Source organism: Staurois parvus, unplaced genomic scaffold (genome assembly GCF_062004578.1).
Source record: "Staurois parvus isolate SC_StPar_1 unplaced genomic scaffold, SC_StPar_1.0 ptg000147l, whole genome shotgun sequence".
Lineage (NCBI taxonomy): Eukaryota > Metazoa > Chordata > Amphibia > Anura > Ranidae > Staurois > Staurois parvus.
This window is the reverse complement of record NW_028317943.1, coordinates 6,710,539-6,733,297: the sequence shown is the minus strand read 5'-3', so window position 1 is coordinate 6,733,297 and position 22,759 is coordinate 6,710,539. Positions and strand designations below refer to the sequence as shown.

General features: G+C 39.7%; 1 protein-coding gene across 1 annotated transcript in view; it reads left to right on the top strand.

Moving 5' to 3' along the window:
* Window positions 1-22,759, top strand: part of ADAMTS20 (ADAM metallopeptidase with thrombospondin type 1 motif 20) — a 298,171-nt gene that overhangs the window by 79,901 nt on the left and 195,511 nt on the right. The window contains exon 4 of the mRNA XM_089674002.1: window positions 16,950-17,212. Within this exon, the coding sequence (XP_089530128.1) occupies window positions 16,950-17,212 (263 nt within the window). The remainder of the gene's footprint in view (window positions 1-16,949; window positions 17,213-22,759) is intronic.

The window sequence follows — 22,759 nt, the reverse complement described above, 5'->3', positions numbered from 1 at the left end:
CAATAAAGTGTGACTCATCCTTGATAGAGGGGACTAAAACTGAGATGACTATGGTGTCCTTTTATGAAACAGATCAGCGGCGATCCTAAGGATCGTTGCTGATCTCAGATCATTAGTGGTTTAGGAAACAGAGATGATCAGTGGAGAACATGTTCTCCACTGAACTGTTGCTGACATCCCCAGTGACACTAATATAGTGATCAGTGCTAATAAAAGCACTGACACTGTACTAATGACACTGGGCAAGAAGGGGTTAACATTTGGGGCAATCAAGGGGATAACTGTGTGCTGTTTGTGTTTCACTAGGGAGGCATGCTGTTTTGTGTTGCTCTGCTATGCAGTGATACTTGACGATCGCCGGGTGGCGGCAGGGAAACTCCGGTCGGGTCCCTGTGATCGACAGCTGTGTCCGCCAGTGGGGGGTCGAGTAGGGTGCCCCCTACCCGGAAATTATTATTATTATGCAGTATTTACATAGCGACAAAAAGTTTGCTCAGCGCTGTACATTATAGTGGGAGACAGTACATGAGACAATACAGTAACAATACAATACACGAGGGGTTCAAGGGCCCTAGTCCTTGGAGCTTGAAATCTAGGAGGGAGGGGATAGTGGTACAGGAGGAAGTGGCTGTGGGGGATGGAGTGGTAGGAGGAGTGGAGGAGATCGGCTGTTAGGTGAGGGCGGGGTAGGCTTCCCTGAAGAGATGGGTTTTCAGGGTGCGCCTAAAGGTGAGGAGGGTAGGTAACAGTCTGATGGATTGGGGTAGTGAGTTCCAGAGGATGGGGGAAGACCTGGAAAAGTCCTGGAGTCGGGTATGGGAGGAGCGGAAATACAAAATCACTTATATATACATGTTTTTTTGGGCAGCCCTGCCGCCCTGTAGCAGTAGTTCTGATATAGGGCAGCCAGGAAGCAGTTAAAGAAATGTAAAGACTTAGTTATCTCAATTTAAATGTAAGCTGAGAAAGGAACTAAAATAAACTAATAACATACAGTTGCAAGAAAAAGTATGTGAACCCCTTGGGATTACGTGGAGTTTTGCATGAATTGGGCATAAAATGTGCTCTGAACGTCATCTAAGTCACAACAATAGAAGAACAGTCTGCTGAACATAATACTACACAAACATTAGATGTTGCTATGGTTTAATTGCACATAACATGTAAACATTCACAGTGCAGGGAGGAAAAAGTATGTGAACCTTTGAAAATAATAACTGGTTGACCCTCCTTTGGCAGCAATAACCTCAACCAAACGTTTCCTGTAGTTGCAGATCAGACCTGCACAACGATTTGGAGTAATTTTGAACCACTCCTCTTCACAAAACTGTTTCAGTGTAGCAATATTCTTGAGATGTCTGGTATGAATCGCTCTCTTAAGGTCATGCCACAGCATTTCAATCGGGTTGAGGTCAGGACTCTGACTGGGCCACTCCAGAAGGCGTATTCTATGCTGTTGCAGCCATTGTTTTGTTGAATTACTTGTATACTTTGGGTCATTGTCCTGTTGCATCACCCATCCTCTGCAGAGCTTCAGTTGGCGGACAGATGGTCATACGTTTTCCTGCAAAATGTCTTGATAAACTCTGGAATTCATTTTCCCATCAATGACAACAATCGTCCAGGCCCTGAGGCAGCAAAGCAGCCCCAAACCATGATGCTCCATCCGCCATGTTTTACAGTGGGGATGAGGTTTTGATGTTGGTGTGCTGTGCCTTTTTTTTCCACACATAGAGATTGTGTGTTCTTCCCAAACAACTCAATCTTGGTTTCATCTGTCCACAGTATATTTTGCCAGTAGTGCTGTGGAACATCCAGGTTCTCTTTTGCAAACTTCAAACGTGCTGCAATATTCTTTTTGGACAGCAATGGCTTCCTCCGTGGTGTCCTCCCATGTACTCCATTCTTGTTTAATATTTTCCTTTTTGTAGATGTGTCAACAAAAATGTTAGCATGTGCCAGAGATTTCTGTAGGTCTTTAGCTGACAGTCTGGGATTCTTCTTTACCTCATGCAGCATTCTGCGCTGTGCTCTTGCAGTCATTTTTACAGGACAACCACGCCAAGGGAGAGTAGCAACAGTGCTAAACTTTCTCCATTTGTAGACAGTCTGTCTTACCATGGACACATGAACATCAAGGCTTTTGGAGATACTTTTGTAACCCTTTCCAGCTTCATGCAAGCCAACAATTCTTGATCGTAGGTCTTCTGAGAGCTCTTTTCTGCGAGGGGTGGTTCACATCAGACAGTGCTTCTTGAAACCAGTAAACCCAAAACAGGTGTGTGTTTTTAAGGGCAGGACAGCTGTCAGCAACACATCCAATATCATCACACTGATTGGAGTCAAGGTTGGCTCACTCCTGGCTCCAATTAGCTCTGGGAGAAGTCATTAAGCTAGGGCCTCACATACGTTTTCCTCCCTGCACTGTGAATGTTTACATGTTATGTGCAATTAAACCATGGCAACATCTAATGTTTGTGTAGTATTATGTTCAGCAGACTGTGTTCTTCTATTCTTGTGATTTAGATGATGTTCAGAGCACATTTTATGCCCAATTCATGCAAAACTTCACGTAATCCCAAGGGGTTCACCCAAGCATGTGCTAAGGAAATTTAAAAATATGTATTTTTTGCTCACACGTGGTTGAAGTCAACACATCTTCAGCTCATTCACTAAGCTAAGTGAAAATTCACTTTGCAAAGTGAACATATTCTGCTCATTTAGTAAACCAAACATACTATATGATATATATTTATTATGTAGGATTTTTATTCATTTCAGATGTGCCAAATGCATTGGTATGACATCCTTGTACTTTGTTTTTTCCTTTCTAGTGCCCTTTAACACTATGGGGTTTATTTACAAATAGTTTGCATAGCAGTTCCTCCCGTAAGGGTCAATGCACACTGGCTTAAAAGATGCTGCTAACACAGGAGTTTTGTATTTTGCCTGTAGAAACAGCTCAGTATTATCCTATGTGTCTATGCACATTAGGACATTTAGAGGCTTATTTTAAACTTAGCATTTAGAAGCAGAAAAAAACTCTTCCGGATTTGCATTTTTGATTGGAGTTTTCTGTCAGAAAAAAGCTAAACACTCCTAAACGCACCTAATCATTGTACACAAATGCTCTATATAAGTGGGGTTGTTTAATGCTAAGCGAACTGGAGTTTTTTCCAAGCCCAGTGTGCATGGAGCCTAAAAGTACATGTACATATACGTTTTCTGCCAGTGGGGCAAAAAACAAATGTTATTAGTTGAATGTTTTTCATTGATTTAAAATGAAAAGTACAGCATTTGGTCACTAGATGGTGCTAAATATTATAAGAAATTCCTATGATACTTTGCACCATCTAGTGGTCAAATTAGTTTTTTCCATTTAAAATCAACAAAAAGCATTTGTTTAGCACAGGAAATAGCCTAATAACATTGGGATTTTTTCGCCCCATTTGCAAAGAACAAATATATATGTACTTTCACTGGGTCAACTGTCATGCAATTTTTTAAATAAAACATAACCATGGTGTGGTGCAGCTGCATAACAACTTACATGAATTTTAGAGCTCCACAGCATACCATGTAGGTTGGGGTAAAAAAAAGGTGCTGTTAAAATATGTGTCATGGTGCATGAGCAGCCCATTTAAATGATATAATTTTGAATGGGCTGCCTTACCACAATGCACATTACCAGGTAAAATACCACACATTAATATGCAGACAGTAACACACCCCAGTGCATTGCCACAATCTGAATGGGCTCACAGTGTAATTTTTTCAGATAAATATAGTCTTGCCATGCTTTTAGGTTGTCTAATGCTCAGTAGTAGCTTGAACTATTTCTATATCTCAAGTCCTGATCTTGTGCCTGCACGTGTCCTGTTACAGAATACCTTGCAATTGGCAGGAAACTGAGACCACTGCTCATCATACCAGCATGTCAGCCACACATTTGTCATTTCAATCTGTAACCTAGAGATAGTTCATGTGACCAGCATTCAGTGCTGCTAAACAAAAGACTTGCTTATCACATTTATTTATACTGTAGGTATATTGCAAATAGTTAGTTTAGTATGTAGTTTCTCTTTAATTAAAGTTCACTAAAAACTCTTTTTGCTGACATTTCCAGTCTATGCACAAAATGAGTCTCATGAGTTCAAAGGCTACTAATAATGGCTTGTGATCTACCAAGCAAATGAATGAAAGCTATGTGTACAGCATAGAAATAAGACAGTCTATTATTATTTTACTAGATTAAAAAAAAGAAGTGCCGCATCCCTAGATCAATTTACAAAAAGGGTAGTGGAATGGGACTTTAGAGGCACACCAGTATTCATAAAAAATTACATTTTTATTTAAACAGTATGTATAAAAATATATATTTTTACAAAATACATTGTCAATGCATATAAAATGTTGCAACTGCTTATTACAGTAAAAAAATCTCATTCATGTGGTACATCAGATCCAAGGAGAAATATACAGAAAAATGGCCCGACTCATTTCCTGGACAAAGTCCACTTCTTCAGGAGCCAGTATATGCACCAATATTCTAAAGTAATTCTAAAATAATTACAATATTCATAATTAACACAGCATAGCATAATCATCATGATCAACGTCTCACGGTATAGATGGTAAAAAGAAAGGGAGCCATTGGAAACCACAAAGGGGGGGGGCAGAACAAACAGGTGCCCATGGAGGAACCCATAGTACTGGGACCCCACCCCCTCCTTCTCTCCCATCCCCTGCCCCTCTCCCTGCAGTACCAATATAGTATAATATAAATGAATTAAGACTACAGGCATAATTTACCTGAATTAAAATAAACACATATTCTACTAGCTAGATGGTTATAATTATTTCTTTTTGAAGTATTGACACCTCAAAAGGGGCTGCATAAACTCATTACCTGGAAAGATATCTGCCAACCTGCCAGTGGAATGGAGGTAGTAGCTACAGTGTGTACAAAACTTCCCAAAAGGACAAAGAGGAAAAAATTATAGAATACCATCTTATCTCTGCAATGATCTGCAATACAAATGATATATTAGCATATCCACAATGCACAAGGAATTATCTGAGCTCAGCCTACCTTCAAAATTCAGAATGTCCCTCCAGAATGCTGAAGGCCATATATATACTGTATCTACATCTAGTCCATAACCACTGGTTCCTCTGTAGAGTACTACTTTTCCCTCAAACGTGTCTATATTAATAATACTATAAAGAGAACATAAGGGATATGACAAAGCATATGTCAGCTCATAGGAAACCATATAAACCCACCTTTAGTGGTAAAACCTTCTATCGCAATGAGACTTACTTGGTCCACTTCCATCTAGTCGATATGCAGCTATATTGCATTCATGTTCTACAGGACCACACCACAATCCTACAAACGCAAAGATCCATAGAGTAGTGACCTGAAATTATTAAAGATTTCTTACTGCTACAGTCCATACCCAATACACTAGCCTACATGCTCACCTTGTCTATAGTACAAACACCGCTACTAAGTCTCCTGGCCGCCACCATCCACCAGAGAGAGGGAGAGGAGATAAGACAAGTCGAAGGAGCCTCGCACTAAATAGGTCCACTAATGGGCTGCAGGTGGTGGGAGAAATCACCCAGACCAAAATCATATCCGGGTGATTCCAAAATTATTTTATTAGTATTGTTATTATTTAGAAACTAAGAACATTTTTATATGCACATTATATATTACTAATTTTTAGAAGTGATCCAGTCTTTGTTCACATTATTTTATTGTTTCTTTTAGTTACATTTTATGTAACCACTGCTAAGGGTATTTCAAAAATTCTGACACTGCACAGCTGATGACAAAGTATGGTTCTGTTTAAAACTGACAGCTGGTTCCATGCCAGACATTTATGCTTTTTATTCTTTATAGTAAACATGATGTAATGTTCTAAAAACTGTGCTGTGGGAAAGGGCTGCAGCTTCTTGTGAACTTCATGTATTTCCATCTGTTGACTATAGCAGGAGTGGAGCACATTTCTGAATATATTTCTTCTGTTCAGATTTATGTTTCCCACATTTCCTACCAGAATAACAGGTGAAACAGTAAATTGCAGCAAGTTACTGGTAACAATCTTGGTTCATGATTTTTTTCTAAAATACGTAAAACATTAAGTTCTTTAAAAGCAGGAAAGGAACAACTGTCCTCAGCCTTACTCTACCATTAGATCACAGTCAGTGACTGGTAGATCGCTTTTTGGGCTTGCTGACCATCCCAGAGCATCAGAATACAATGCAGAGGGACTACTTGTAAAGTTGGAGCTGAAGTAGGGAGCAAGGGCTTCATAAGTCGATGTCTCCTTTGTAATGCTGGTTCTCCTGGCTAGCGGTCTCCAAAGTGGTGCCAGCAGCCGGAAAGAAGATATCTTAAGATCAGTGTGAAGCAATACACTGGCCATAATTGTATAGGACTGCTTTTATACTGATGTGCTGTGGTTTACCCACACCGCGGGTGCAGCGCAGTGTAACTGCATTTCCTGCGGGTTTGCTGCGCTTAGACATGGACATGTCGTATATCCTGCAGGTGTGAAAGCTGCTGCATTCAGGAGTTTTGGCGCAATTTCAGAAAGTGCATCACACCTGCAGGATATATTAGAAGACTATGGCAAAGTGCAGCTAACCCAGGAAAGTCACAGATGCACTTCGCTGCACCTGTGGTGAAGGTAAACCGCAAAACATCAGCGTGAAAGCAGCTTATAGGGGGCCTTATAGGGGGCTCAGAACAGTAAGGGATAATTTATATTTGCATTTTGGGGGGTGGCAAAGCCCCATAGTTAAGATGTGTTTTACCACCCTGCCCCAATCTCACTCCTGTTAGCTGCAATGGCCAGGGGTGTACACATGTCTCATCTGCAGCAGGAGTTATACACCCTGTCATGGTGGGTGTAGCACCTGTCAAGCATGACCAATTCAATGAATGAGGCTGCTCTGCAAGTGCCCTGCAACCTTGTACAGAACAGCAAACACGAGGTTAAAGCAGGCAGCATTGTGTTGCTTTCTTACCACCTGCTTTAATGCCTTGGACCCCACAGAAGCATGCAGTTGCAGGGCGTTTGCAGAGTGGCCCCATTTACCTGAATGGGTCATGACTGGCAGGTGGCAGCACCCTCCAAAAGCAACAGGGGGTTTATTTCCTGCTTTATTTCCTGCTATGGCATATGTACATCTTTGGCTGCTGCCTCAGCAGCTTAAAGGGGTAGCGATTGGGGATGGTAAAATAGCAATTAAACTGCAAGGTTTTACCACCTCCAACTTTATATGTGAACGAGTACTAAGGGTGCCGCCGCTGAAAGGGCTCATTCCCAAGTGCAGCAGGCACTGCTACTCCTCTAAAAGTGATCCGAGTGTGTTTGACAGGTGGTGAGGAGGTGATATGTTGCCTCTTACCACCAAATTTACCCCATAAAAGCCATGCAATGCATGTAATTGTGACATGCTAGTTGGGCAAGTAAAGGTTTAATCAGGTGTGAGGAGGCAACACCGTGCTAGCTGATCTTTGACTTCTCCCATGTTGTTCAGGTAGATCTCCACCTCTTTACTGTTGCCTACCCCTGCCTTACACATGTATGAGTGTTTTTGAAGAGTCACATTTTTTGCTGTTTTATTATTTTTTTAGGAGATTTTTTTTTCCACCCCATTACTTGTGGACACCACAGGTAATAAGTGGACATATGTAAAGTAAGAGAGCCCCTCTTGGACAGTTGTGCCTGGAATAGTTGATCCTATTGGACAATTAACCTTCATATTTTTCCTCCCTTGTTGATGGTATCACTGAAATGTAGGATTTTCCATCATTTTCTGTCTTGCAAAAAAGTAAAAACCAGACAACAGTAAAAACCTGATAGAGGTTCTGACCCTAACCCTTCCGTACTTTATCCAAAACTAACAGAAATGTTTTTTATGTTCATTTAAAGATACTTATCCTAAATTTTAAGAGGAGAGGTTTTTGGCCTTTCTTGCAATATGTTGGCCAGAACAAACCATGGGTATTTAGGTATTCTGAATTTTTTTGGACACTTACAACATAAAATATAATATTTATTTTCTTTTCTACAGTAAATTCTAAAAGATAGTGGCTGCAGTACATAGTTACCATTTTGTAGTTCCCAAAGCTAGAATCTACTGGAGCTAGTAAACATGTCATTTTACAGACAGTTGCCTTCAATATACAGTTCCCCAGTCTATAATATAATCTACTGCACAACTAGAAGTAAAACGTTAGCATGGCTAGTAGCATATATTTTTGTTCCATTATTCCATGTGTATATTCTTCAGGTGGGATAGAATGTTAAGAGGAGTTTATACAATTCATGAGAATTGCAATGCTTGTTTGTAAACCTGTGTGCAAACCATGTTCATATTTACCATACATGGTGGACCTTTGCCCTAGCTGAGGTTTTACTTGAACTTGGAATTATAATTTCATATATCATCTGCATCACCTGATGGAGTTTTCATCAAGACCAAGTGGTTTAGCATGATCAAGTACAATAGGTCGCTACAGGAATAACTTTTTTTTTTAAAACATACCCAATATAATATTTAAAATTAGTTTAAAGGCAAACGTTTCATTTAAAAAAACAAAAACAAAAAACATGTCATACTTACCTTCTCTCTGCAATGGTTTTGCACAGAGCAACCCTGATCCTCCTCTTCTTGGATCCCCCTCCAGCCCTCCAGGCCCCTCACACTGCTGATTGGTCCCATAGCAAGTTGCTTGCTATGGGGAACACTTGTGCATGCTCGCTCCCAAGCCAGCTCTGTGTTTCCTTTAATACACAAAGAACTGCCCCCCACTCTTTCTCCACTGGCAGTGATTGACAGCACTCTCTAAGCCAATGAGAGAGAGAGTCGAAATAGCTGCTGCTCTTGTGCACATTGCTGGATTGAGATCTCGCTTAGGTAAGTGTAAGGGGGGCCGAGGGGGAGCTGAAGGTTTTTTACTCTAATGCATACAATGCATTAAGGTAACAAAAAATCTCCTGCCTTTAGAACCACTTTAGCTCATTATCAGCAAATGTTTAACAGTTGTAATTTAGGTATATTTGATAGCCACTTGCCAACCACAGTACCTGCATATACGTTGCGGTTTGCATGTGGTTTACTGGGGATATGGCTGTAGCTATCAGCCATAACCTTGGATAAACTCATTAGCCACTGGATTGCTTTCAGAAGTGGCAGGAGGGGAGGCCCCCCTCCCGTCATTCGCTGGTGTTTCTCGGCCTTACCATTTCAGCTGGTGCACCCAAGAAATGATCCGATTGTGTGGCCATTTGTTCACAGAGGTGTGGAGAGACCAGATTGTCTCTAATCACTTCTATGGCCTTGGTGGACTGGAGCGACGCCATGATGTCATTTTCGGTTTAGGCTGGATGTCAACAATTGTTTTTGTTTTTTTAATAAAAACATTTTTTTTTAATCGTTTGCTTTCAAAGGTAAAGAAGAGATTTGGGATCTTTTTGATCTAAAATCTCTCCAGAAAGAGGACATGTCAGCCTTACTTCTATTACAAGGGATGTTTACATTCCTTGCAATAGGAATAAAATGATCAAAAGAGAAAAATATTAAATGGGCAGTGTAAAAATAAAATATAAAAATTAAGGCACCCCCATCCCTCTGTTCTTACGTACAGAAGTGAATGCATATGTAAGTCGCACAAACATATGTAAACAGTGTTCGCAGCACAAATGAGCTCTAAACAGGTAACCTGTAAACATTTTTAAAGTGTCGCCTATGGAGATTTTTAAGTAACGTAGTTTGTCGCCATTCCACGAGTGTTTTAAAGTATGAAATGTTAGGTATCTATTTACTCGGTGTAACATCTTTCATATTTTACAAAAAAATTGGGGTATATATTGTGTTTTGTTTTTTTTAATTAAATTGTATTTTTTTCCAGACAAATTGCATTAGAAAAACTGCAAAAAGTGTCAGAAAATGCTTGGTCTTCAAGTGGATAAATTGTAAGACATGCCCTACTACAGTCAGATGTCAGTTGTCAGATGTATGTGCTTTCCCCACTATTAACAATCAGGGGTTAAATAGGTCTTGCAATCTTCCCAGGCAACTTTAAAATTGTCTTGGTCTTCCTTTAAAGTCCACCTCCAGCCAATTTTGTTTTGTTTTGGATAGAGTGGGGATGAGCTAGAATGTCAGGTTTTAAATGCTGTTTATTTGACCGTTTAAGAAATGGTCCTCTCATTTCTTTTAGTGGGACTCCTGTCTAACAATATGAGAAGAATTCCTCCAAATGGGGTCTGGGACAGCAATAAAACATGGTAGACATTCTGACAGTAACTCACTCTATCAAAATCTAAAAATAGGTTTTGGCTGGAATTATGTCTTAACAACATTGCAAAGAGCAGTTAGTTGCAGCAATGTTAAGTACACAATAGAATCACTCTTACCAATACCAGTAGATTGGAATTGACTGTTGCTGTCAAGGTTTGTAGTTTATTGGAAAAGTTTCAGGGGTGTAAAGAAGAAACCTTCAAGTGAACTTGTGCTTTGCCCATGCTAGAGATACCTTCCCATTAATCCACACCAAATCATTTATAGCAGGGAGTGAAGAGAGGAAACCCTGGAAAAGCTCTGTGGGAGGCACCATCATAAATAATTGTGTTTTTATTTATATCAAGACATTTCTGTGACACTTGTAACTGAATCTATTTGTATAGCTATAAATACACCCAAGTATAAGGGTCACAGAAATGTCTTGGTATAAATAAAAACACTAACAAATTAATCTTCAGTTAACTTTTATTTCTGCTGTTTTATGGGACAGGATTATATTGAGGGTCTAGTGTGGTATATATGCACACTAGACCCAGGTAATATAAGGGGCATGATCCCCTAAGCAGTAGGCCATTTTTTGGGGGGTTAAGGACCTTAATGTTTAAAGGCCATAAGGGGCTTTTTGTTGGTGTACTGTATATCTGTATATATTGTGAGAACTAACATCAAACAGTAGAGTTTTAAGGATACCGACACTCGCTTTTCTTCTTTTTAAAGGCTTTTCTGGCCCAATTTTATAAAAGAAAAAATTCAAAAGCAAAACTCATCAGTTTCCCACGTGGGGGTTTTCAACATCTCTCTTACACCCATGAACAAAGATATGCCTTCTGGCTTGCACTTGCAGCACTGCCACTCTGGCCTTACAATCCAGGCCCTTGCCTGTCTTCTGCAGACCATTGGCTCACCAACTCTGTCCACGCAGCTAGCAGCCCCTTGCTTCTCTGGCTCCCAGCTCTCTCCTAGTTGGAGTCCTCCTGACTCCTGGGCCAGACCTCCTGTCTTCTGGGGTGGAGCCCAGAACCATGGTCAAGTCACTACTAATAGTCCAGCACACACCTGACCAATTACTGTAGTGTGTTGGTGGTTCTTAAAACCTGGACCCACAATTGGAGATTTCATCCCTCCACATTGAGATCTCCAGGCACCAGGTCCCAAAGCAGACTTTACCAAACAGTGAGGAAACTGAAAAACCTATTTCATCTCTATGACTCAAGCTCCTTGGAGCCTGGTTGAGAATTCCGGGCCATACCCTCTTTCTAGACCCTGGCAGGGTGCCGCACTGGCACAATATATTTATGGGTAACTATTTAAAAAAACAATGTATATAACTAATATATATATATATATATATACCGGTGTGTGTATATATATATATATATATATATAAAAATATATATATAAAATGGGTGAAATACATCACCATTTTTCTCGGTAAATATCTTTCTAAATGTGACATGAAATTTTTACCACATGTCGGTAACAACCCATTCAATCCATACATGTAATAAAATGGAATGACACAGGGAAAAAGTATTGAACATGCTAACTATTTAATACTTTGCACAAAATCATTTGTTGGTAATGACAGCTTCAAGACAGCTCCTGCATGAAGTAACTGGTCGCATGCATTGCTCAAGTGTGATTTTGGCCCATTCTTCCACACAAACTTCAAATCTAAAATCTCCTGTATGAAGAAACTAGTGGCATGCATTGCTCAGGTGTGATTTTGGCCCATTCTTCCACACAAACTTGAAATCTTAAAGCTTCTGTGGGCCTCTTCTATGAACTCTGATCTTTAGTTCTTTTCATAGATTTTCTAAAGGATTCTAGTCAAGTGATTAGCTGGGCCATTCTAGTAGCGTTATTTTCTTTCTTTGAAACCAATTGAGAGTTTTCTTGGCTTTGTGTTTGGGATCATTGCTGAAATGTCCACCCTCGTTTCTTCTTCATCGTCCTGGTAGATGGCAGCAGATTTTTATCAAAAATGCCTTGGTACATTTTTCCATTCATCCTTCCGTCAATGATATAAAGTTTACCAGTACCGTATGCTGAAGAACAACCCCACACCATGATGTTCCCACCTCCAAACTTCACTGTTGGTATGGTGTTTTTGGGGTGATGTGCAGTGCCATTTGACCTCCAAACATGGTGTGTATTATGGCATCGAAAGAGTTAAATTTTGGTCTCATCTGACTGAACTATATTCTCCCAGCATTTCACAGGCTTGTCTAAATGTTGTGCAGCAAACTTTAAACAAACGTCCACATGCTTTTTTTTCAGCAATGGAATCTTGCATGGTGAGCGTGCATACAGGCCATGGCAGTTGAGTGCATTGCTTATTGTTTTCTGTGAAACAATTGTAACTGCTAATTCCAGGTCTTTCTGAAGCTCTCCACAAGTGGTCCTTGTCTCTTGGTGCTATAAAAAATTAAAATCAAACAGGAACCACTGCAGGTTAATTACATATATTACTAACTGCCGACTCACCCCTAAAATAAAGGGTGATGTTCACAGAACCAAAATGTACTAACTACAAAATGTAATGTGTGAAAAGAGATTCATACAAAAAAGAGGTCCCCATACAGGACAAAAACTGTGGCTTGAGACTAATAAATATGACAATCTTTATTGAAAATATCAGAGCTATCAAAAAGCAGTTACCCCTACACCCAATACAACCAATACAATTAAAAATGAATGGCAACGTGATAAACATGGTTTAAACGGAAGCCAGATTGGGGATTATTCAGCAATAATGTATACTCGTGGAACAGTACAAGAAGCATCCATTCATGAAATGCAGGCCAATATGACTTGCCAAATATACGGGCTTCCCAGAGCAGACACAGTCCCAAGACCAGCTCCCATTGTAGGTACAGCCCAAGTTAGATATGATACTGCTTACCACACCAGGTATGATGATGTCGATGTACACAATCCTGGCCTTCTGCAGAGTATACAATATTGCTGATTAATCCCCAATCTGACTTACATTTAAACCATGTTGATCACAATCTCACAGGGGAACTGGTCCTGTCGCTACCTCCATTCCTGCATTTATAGCATTATATATGCTGTGCCCTGTCTATTTCATCAGCTGACAGGGGGACTGCTCCTTTTTGCTATCTCTAGTACCACTGCCACAGTATGACATTAGCTATTACACTATGAATAACAGACGCTCTGTGTAAGACAAGCATGGTATATTAGTATTTCATACTGATTATGAATACTCACCTCCATTGATGCATGTCATGGACAGCGATACTAACATTCCATTTATATGTATCCAGCCATGAAGTTGTTCATATAAATGGGGGTATTCCCCTTATTTTTTCACAGTGCACATGCAGTTGTATTAGCATAATGACTTGCATTGGGTAACTCCATAGTATCTTGCTCTATATTTTATCACAGTATGCAAGCATGTCCATGTATGTATGGTTGGTACGCCTGTGGCCTGGGCTGGTCTTTTATTGTTTATGACAACGTTGCCATTTATTTTAATTGTGCTGGGTGAAGAGGTTACTGCTTTTTGATAGCTCTGATATTTTCAATAAAGATTGTCATATTTATTGGTCTCAAGCTGCAGTTTTTGTCCTGTATTGGGACATTTTTTGTGTGATTCTCTTTTCACACATTACATTTTGTAGTTAGTCCTTGGCTCTTGGACAACTCTTCTGATAATTCTTTTCACTCCTCTGTCAGAAATCTTGCAAGGAGCACCTGGTCGTGTCTGGTTTATGGTGAAATGATGTTCTTCGCTTCCCCCCAACAGTGCTCACTGGAACATTCAGAAGTTTAGAAATCCTTCTGTAACCAATGCTATCAGTATGTTTTACAACAATAAGGTTGCGAAGGTCTTGAGAGAGCTCTTTGCTTTTACCCATCATGAGATGTTTCTTGTGTGACACCTTGGTAATGTGACACCTTTTATATGCCGTTAGTTGAGATTGAACCAGCTGTTATTAATTTGCATTGGCAAGGGGCAGGATTGTTTCCTAATTATTGATAGATTTCATCTGGTGTCTTGGCTTTCCATGCTTTTTATGCACCTCCCTTTCTGCATGCGTTCAATACTTTTTTCCTGTGTCATTCCATTTTATTACACATAACTTAATTTCTGAACTGGTGACTTATTCAATACTTATTTTACCTGCCGTATTTATATGTGGTATATATACACACCGATCAGCTATAACATTATATCCACCCACCTAGCATTGAGTAGGTCCCCCCTTTTTTTGACCTGTTGAGGCATGGACACCACTAGACATCTGCAGGTATGCTGTGCTATCTGGCACCAAGCCAGCAGTAGCAGATGCTTTAAGTCCTGTGACCAAGTTAACACCTTATACTTATTATTGTGTTCCTCATACTATTCTTGAACTATTTTTGCAGTGTGGCAGGGTGCATCATCCTGCTGAAAGAGGCATCTGCCATCAGGGAATACTATTTCCATGAAGGAGTGTACTTGGTCATCTAAAATGTTTAGGTAGGTGATAAATGTCAAACTAACACCCACATGAATGGCAGGATCCAAAGTTTCCCAGCAGAACATTGCCCAAAGGATCACACTGCCTCCTCTGGCTTGCCTTCTTTCCATACTATATCCTGATGCCATGTCTTCCCCAGATAGGTAAAGCATACACATGCAGCCATCCACATCATGTAAAAGAAAACATGATTCATCAGACCTGCTCACCTGCATTGCTCTGCGGTCCAGTTCTGATACTCATGTGCCCATTGTAGGCACTTTTGGCTTTGAATACAGGTCAGCATTGACCCTGACCAGTCTGTGCCTATGCAGCCCCATACACTGCGATTGACAATTTTTCTGCTTTTAACACATCAACTCCAAAAAGAACATTTTTACTTGCTGCTTAATATATCCCACCGGCTTTCAGATGCCATTGGAACAAGATCATCAATGTTACACACTTAACCTGCCATAAAGTTATGGCTGATTGGTGTGTGTGTATGTATATATATATATATATATATATATATATATATATGCACCAAAAAACTGTTTTTTATTTAAGGATAGTGATCATATGAAGCCATTTATTTTTACATAGTTGTTTGGCTCCTTTTTAAATCATAATGATAATAGAAATCACCCAATTGGCCCTAATTAAAGATTTATATACCCTGGAATATTTAGCCTAGGTACAGACGCAAGGTGACACACACAGGTTAAAATGGCAATTAAAGGTTAGTTAACTTCCCACATCTGTGGCTTTTTAGATTGCAATGAGTGTTTTTTTATTAAATAGTCAATGAGTTTGTTAGCCTTTACTGTGCCAATGCCACAAAAAAGGCCTGTGAGGCATGTCCAGGTGTTGTTGGGCATATTGTCACCGGGCTTTTTTATGGTGTTGGCACAGTAAAGGCTTCTTTCTGGCAACTTGACCATCCAGCTCATTTTTGTTCAAGTATTGTCGTATTCTTCTTAAAAACAACCACACCATCTCTTTTGAGAGCAGCCTGTATTTCTCCTGAGGTTACCTGTAGCTTTTTCTTTGTATCCTGAACAATTCTTCTGGCAATTGTGGTTGCAGTCTTTCTAGCTCTATCTGTACTTGGCTTGGTATCAAGGGAACTCAGCATTTTCCACTTCTTAACAAGTGATTTAGCAGTACTGACTGTCATATTCAATGCTTTGGATATCTTTTATATCCTTTTCCATCTTTGTAAAGCTCTATTACCTTGTTACGCAGGTCTTTTGACAGTACTTTTCTGATCAGTATCTAGCATGCTCCAACATTAAGCTCCACCCACATGTTTTGGCAATATTGACATCATCATCAGTTGCTATTGTAACAAGATAATCAATGTTATTTAGTTGCCCTGTCAGTGGTCATAATGTTATGGCTGATCGGTGTGTCTTTATACAGTATATATAGAGCTATACATATCTATCTATCTATCTATCTATCTATCTATCTATCTATCTATCTATCAAGCCTGCTCCAAGTGACACCAAGTAGAATGCTTTTCATAGATTTGACAAAGCATTTATATTCATCTATTCTTCTTTATGTTCTTTTTACTATTCGCTGTCTCACATACAAACATTCTACTGAAATAATACATTCAAGGGGTCTTGCTCTATGTTATCATATAAATAATGCTTGTAATGAGCCATAGGATTTAGGAAACACTTTGGTTGTATCGTTGAACTAAGAACCATAAACAAACGTTGTGCCAAGCTATTAAATATGGAATTTTCTATAGTTTAGCGCTTCAGAACTTTTACATGAAGATATATAAAAATCCCAGCCAGAGGAAAAGTATGCTTATGCTTTTGTGAAAAATGTGGTGGAGTGTAACGCTTCCCTCTTGCACATGGGAGTTGAATCCAAGTAATACAGAGACCTGAGATACAAACCAATATAAAATTTTGCTGACTATTTGTTATAGTGTTTATGAAAATGGGTCATAGCTATATCTCCATATAAATAACTTTTTGAATTATTTGCAACTTTTCTATTTTTTGCAAACTAGGCACTCAAGTTTTTAATTTTCTTTTTTTTATAAAAACAATTTAAATATCATAAAAGTCAGGGGGATGAGGAAAGTAACCTAAATGTAATGCTCATGATTTTTCTTTACAGAATCTGACATGAAGAAAGATGTGGTGCCTGTTCAAGTTTCAAGCAACTTAGGACAAGATATTGCTATGTTTACAAATGTGGGACTTTCTCTGTCTTTACTGCAAAATTCCACAAAAGAAGAAGATGAAAACAGGATGCACATCAGAAGAAAACGCTTTATATCTTATCCCAGATATGTAGAACTCATGGTTACAGCAGACGTAAAAATGGTGCGACGTCACGGGCGCAATTTACAGCACTACATTTTAACTCTGATGTCAATAGTAAGTGACTGGGAGAAACGGTTACAAAACTAAGCTATGTGAAAGAATAATAATATATATATATAAAAACTGATGTACACATATAGATTTACATATACTGTAAATGGGGGCATATTTATCAAGTGGAAACCACCAGTTAAGCAGTCATTCACTGCCAAATGCCCGCTTGGATTTTTTCCTGTAGTTATAATGCACATACATCTGGCCAGATCAACACCAACCCTTGCTGAATTGAGAATCTTTCACCACTGTTTTGCTGTATGTATAGATTTTAAATTTAAACTGGTAGCTGAGGTCTCAGTAATATTTACTTTTTTCAGGTGGTAAATCATGAATTTTACCAATAATTCACCATGGAATCCTGCAGAAGACTCAATGTAATTAATCCCACTCCCCCATCAATTCACACATTTGCATCACAATTGATTCCATGTAATGGAGGCTTTTAACCCAAAATCCTCAAGTACATATGTTGGTATTCACCATCTTCTTTAAAACTGAATAAGCATGGTAAAAACTGAGCAGCATTGATAAATATGCCCTATAAAGCTGCCTTTTATGGTTTTATCTGTTTAATTAAAATGGTTTTACGTGTTTATAATCAGTGAGAGTTGCTTCTTAACTGTAAAACAGTTAAAGCCTAACTTTACTGAAAACGTAAAAGAAAAATCAGCACAAAGGATGGAACTTATAGTCAATGCAAAGTGCCCCTTGTGCTGCTGGCTGCAGTTTTAATTGAAATCTGAAGTCCTCTAATCCCTCACTACCTGCACAGCCATAATCTTCCAATGCTATGGGGGTTAATACGAGCCAAGGGACCTGTCACAGGCACATGTCAAGAGTGCCGACAATGCTTGGCCTTCCAGTGCCCTCCTCTGTTCATGGAAGCTGTACTATAGCTTCCATGAATGATAAACACTCTGTGAATGGAGTAGGTGAACCTTACATTCATCCTCTCATTCTCCATTCATAGATAGCTATAGTACAGTTTTTATGAATGGAGGAAGGGGTCAGAAAGAGCTGGCATGATTGCCTTTCTTGACAAGTACCTATAACAGTTCCAGTACCTGCATCCCCAGAAGATTATGACTGTGGGAATAGGGGGGGTTAGAGGACTAAGTTTCTTTCCTAAAGATCCTACTAGTAACAGCACTTCCTGTGGAAGGCTGACAACACCAAACCATTGTCTTTTCATTTGACTGCAGCATGCTCAAACTTTCATGAACACTTCTTCATTTGGTTATTAGGATGCCTATCAGGAATGTCCAGCTGAAAAACTTACATTTGACAATGCTGCTGCTGCTAATAGCAACACAGTGGATTAGCATTGCAAGCCTGCAACAGGAATTTCTTCTGCTGGCGGATCTCTAAGTAGGAAACTTTGCAAGAGTTTCACAAAAAGTGATTTGTTAAAGAAATCTGTATATAGTAAGGCATGATGCCAACATACTCAAAATAGACTTTAATACACTTTGAAGCGTGAACTTGTGTTATACTTGGATAAATTGTAATCAATGTATAAATGAAGGATGGGGACATTTCCCCTTTGTTCAAACAGATTTTCCATGCACTAAGGAGGGGTGGAAACAGTGGAATGCGGAAGGGACCTAAAACATTTATTTATGAATTATTAAAGAAATGCACAATTAAGGGACCCATGGACATGATTGGAGACAATTGTATGTCTATAGGCTGCACAGACCTATGCAGATACCTCCACAGTGATTTATCAGAGAGGAAGAATTTGTTGGTTGGTATGGACTTTTCACTTTTTTTGTCTAAGATAAAGTCAACATTGGAGGTATCTCCACTGTGAATAAATAAGCAAACTCAGCCAGTACAAACATGAATGTTTATGCTATAACTGTTACAATGATAACTTGGAGGTCAGATCTTCTGAATGTTTATGTCTGTATCTAGAATAAAAATACATCAGGGGGTATACATAATTAGACTTCAAAGTGGCTTTGGTAGACAGAACTACAGATACCTGGACTAGAAAATCCCGGGACACGGGGTTGAAAATAGCCAGAGGATTTTTGTTGTCTGAGATGGAGCACTCATGGAATCTTACCATGTAAAAAAAATCATTGCAGTTACCTTTAAATTTCCATGCCATTTTTTTAAATTTGACTCCAATAAATCTTTAATTTGCCTTCATATGGGGGAGTATATCTGAAAGATATGTGAACTGTGTGTCACAATGTCCCTTTTGCAGTTATTGTCCCACATGGCTGATGGATATTTGTGATGCAAGTGCTATCAAGGTTTCATGCAGCTTTTTCAATTGAAAAGAGAATATTCTATCGGTCTTAAAGAACCATGACATATACAAAAACATGTTAGAAACACTTTTTTACACAATTAGTTGACCTCCCCTCTGCAAGACTTCGTTGTTGCAGATTTGAAATAATGACATTGCCTGCCTTTATTCAGTTGGGCATTGCCATTCCAGATTTCTCCTAAAATGCTGTGGAATTTAGTGCTCAAAATTCCTTGGATTCAATAGCACTGCAAATTAATTCCTTATATCTATTTATATATATTTCATGTATCAAATGATGATAAGCTTCTTTTTGAAAAACAATTGCTTTAGAATGTGTGGAATGCAGTTTATGGTCTGTGGATATGTGGTAGCTTATATAAGGTGTGTCCACATACAGAGAATACTTTTAATTAAAAAGATTATCAACTTCAGTGAAAAGAAAAGAAAAGCAAAAGTGTAGCAGCTGTCCTTATCAGATTGCTCCTTTCAATTAGAAGAAGAAAATCAGTTACGTTGACCTGGGCTGCCACTCAGTATTTTCACCAGTGTCTGTGTTATTTGTCCCTTTCAATGTTATTACCCTATGCACTGTATATAGAGATGCACCTTATATCAGCTGTCACATGCACTGAATTACACATATTTGAAAACAGTTGTTTTCCATAATTAAGGTGACCTAATTAAAATATTTGTAATATATAGAGGTAATGTACACTATATTGCCAAATGTATTGGGGCACCCCTCCAAATCATTGGATTCAGGTGTTCCAATCACCTCCATGGCCAAAGGCATATAAAATCAAGTGCCTAGGCATGCTGACTGCTTCTACAAACGTGTGAAAGAATGGGTCACTCCCAGGAGCTCAATGAATTCAAACGTGGTACCGTGATAGGTTGCCACCTGTACAATAAGTCCGTCAGTAGAATTTCCTTGCTACTAAATATTCCATGGTCAACTGTTAGTGGTATTATAACAAAGTGGAAGCAACTGGGAACAACAGCAACTCAGCCACGAAGTGGTAGGCCTCCTAAAATGACAGAGCGGGGTCAGCGCATCCTGAAGCGTACAGTGCGCAGAAGTCGTCAGCTGTCTGCAGAGTCAATAGCTAAAGACCTCCAAACTTTGTGTGGCCTTCAGATTAGCACAACAACAGTGCGTAGAGAACTTCACGAAATGGGTTTCCATGGCCGAGCAGCTTCATTCAAGCCTTGTATCACCAAGTGCAATGCAAAGTGTTGGATGTAGTGGCATAAAGCACGCCACCATTGGATTCCAGAGTAGTGGAGACGTGTTCTCTGGAGCGATGAATCATGCTTCTCTGTCTGGCAATCTGATGGACGTGTCTGGGTTTGGCAGTTGCCAGGAGAATGGTACTTGCTTCAATGCATTGTGCCAAGTGTAAAGTTTGGTGGAGGGGGGATTATGGTGTGGGGTTGTTTTTCAGGGGTTGGGCTTGGCCATTAGTTCAAGTGAAGGGAACTGTTAAGGTGTCAGCATACCAAGACATTTTGGACAATTTTATGCTCCCAGCGTTGTGGGAACAGTTTGGGGATGGCCCCTTCCTGTTCCAACATGACTGCGCACCAGTGTACAAAGCAAGGGCCATAAAGACATGGATGAGCGAGTTTGGGGTGGAGGAACTTGACTGGCCTGCAGAGTCCTGACCTCTACCCGATAGAACACCTTTTGGATGAATTGGAGGGGAGACTGTGAGCCAGGCCTTCTCGTCTAACATCAGTGCCTGACCTCACAAATGTGCTTCTGGAAGAATGGTCAAACATTCCCATAGACACACTCCTAAACCTTGTGGACAGCCTTCCCAGAAGAGTTGAAGCTGTTATAGCTGCAAAGGGTGGGCCAACTCAATATTGAACCCTATGGACTAAGACTGGGTTGCCATTAAAGTTCATGTGCGTGTAAAGGCAGGCGTCCCAATACTTTTGGCAATATAGTGTATGTTCCTATCTAAAGTTAAACTTGCTGATTTGATTGCATGTCTAACAGTTGTGTAGCTGACGAACAGGCTGCTACTTTTCTCTGCACAGAATTATATGGTTTATTTTTTGTCAGTAGTATGAGTAGATGGATTCTATATATAAATACTATGTTGTGTGTTAGGAGGAACGTAGCGTGATATTTGATATGATCACTTCTCCTTGTAAGCTTGCACCCACCCATGATTGAGAGCCTCTGTACTTTACTCACAATGAAATGCAGTGGGCAGCAGTACTAGATAAGGAAATGCATACTTAAATCAGAAAAATGTCCATGCTTTTCTTTTAAAAATAACACAGTATTAATTCTTCTTGCTAGTTTGATGACCTCTCAAGCCCTTTTTTCCATCAGCATTTCAGGAAAGTTATTTCATTTACTAGGTTACTGAAATAAATATATTTAGGTTGCAACGATCAAATATAAAATGTATATTTAAGCAGAGATTAGAGAAAGTAGCACTTCTAATTTGTAATATAAATAATTTAGCAAGCACTGCTTGCAAGAACACACAGTACTGTGTTGTAATGAATTTAAAGCAAACTGTTATCGTTTTTTTTTTACAATTTAGTCTTAAAGAAGAGTTCCACTCACCCTGTCAAAAAATAAAAGTCAGCAGCTACAAAAACTGTAGCTGCTGACTTTTAAAAAACAGCCACTCACCTGTCCCTCGGTCCCATGGTGTGTCCCCCACAACCTGTTTCAGTGGCTGTCCTGTATTCCAGGAGGCCGGCATGTTCAGTGTGGGCACCCGGCTGTGATAGCTTTCGGCTTCATGCATGCGCGAATAGCACTGTGCTTCATGAATGGTCCTGTAGTCTTCTGGGACCTGTCACATGTCCCAAAAGACTACAGGGAGGGAGGACACCTGCCAATTTCAATCGCCTAGCGATTGAACCGGACGTGGGAGTGGGTACCTGTCAAATTCGGGTACCTGCCCCCCCCACCCCCCAAAGGTGCCAGTCCTTAATGGGGAGTGGGGGAGCAGTCCTTAAAGCGGAACATCCCCTTTTGGGTGGAGCTCCGCTTTAAAGTGGAACTTCACTTTCTCAATAAATGCTGCTAGCATTAGTAAATAGGAAAGTATATTATATTTACATGTTTTAAACATTTTTTACATTCCTTTTGTTACTTCCTGGTTTCCATGCCTAGGCAAATGATGTCATCTATCCCAGTAGTCTTTAGGAGGGGAGGAGGGGTTTTCTCAGCTAAGCACACCGTCCTGACTGCATGTCTGAGCTAAAGGTAGACAGATTCATAGAAGTACATGCTACATGAATCATCTGCC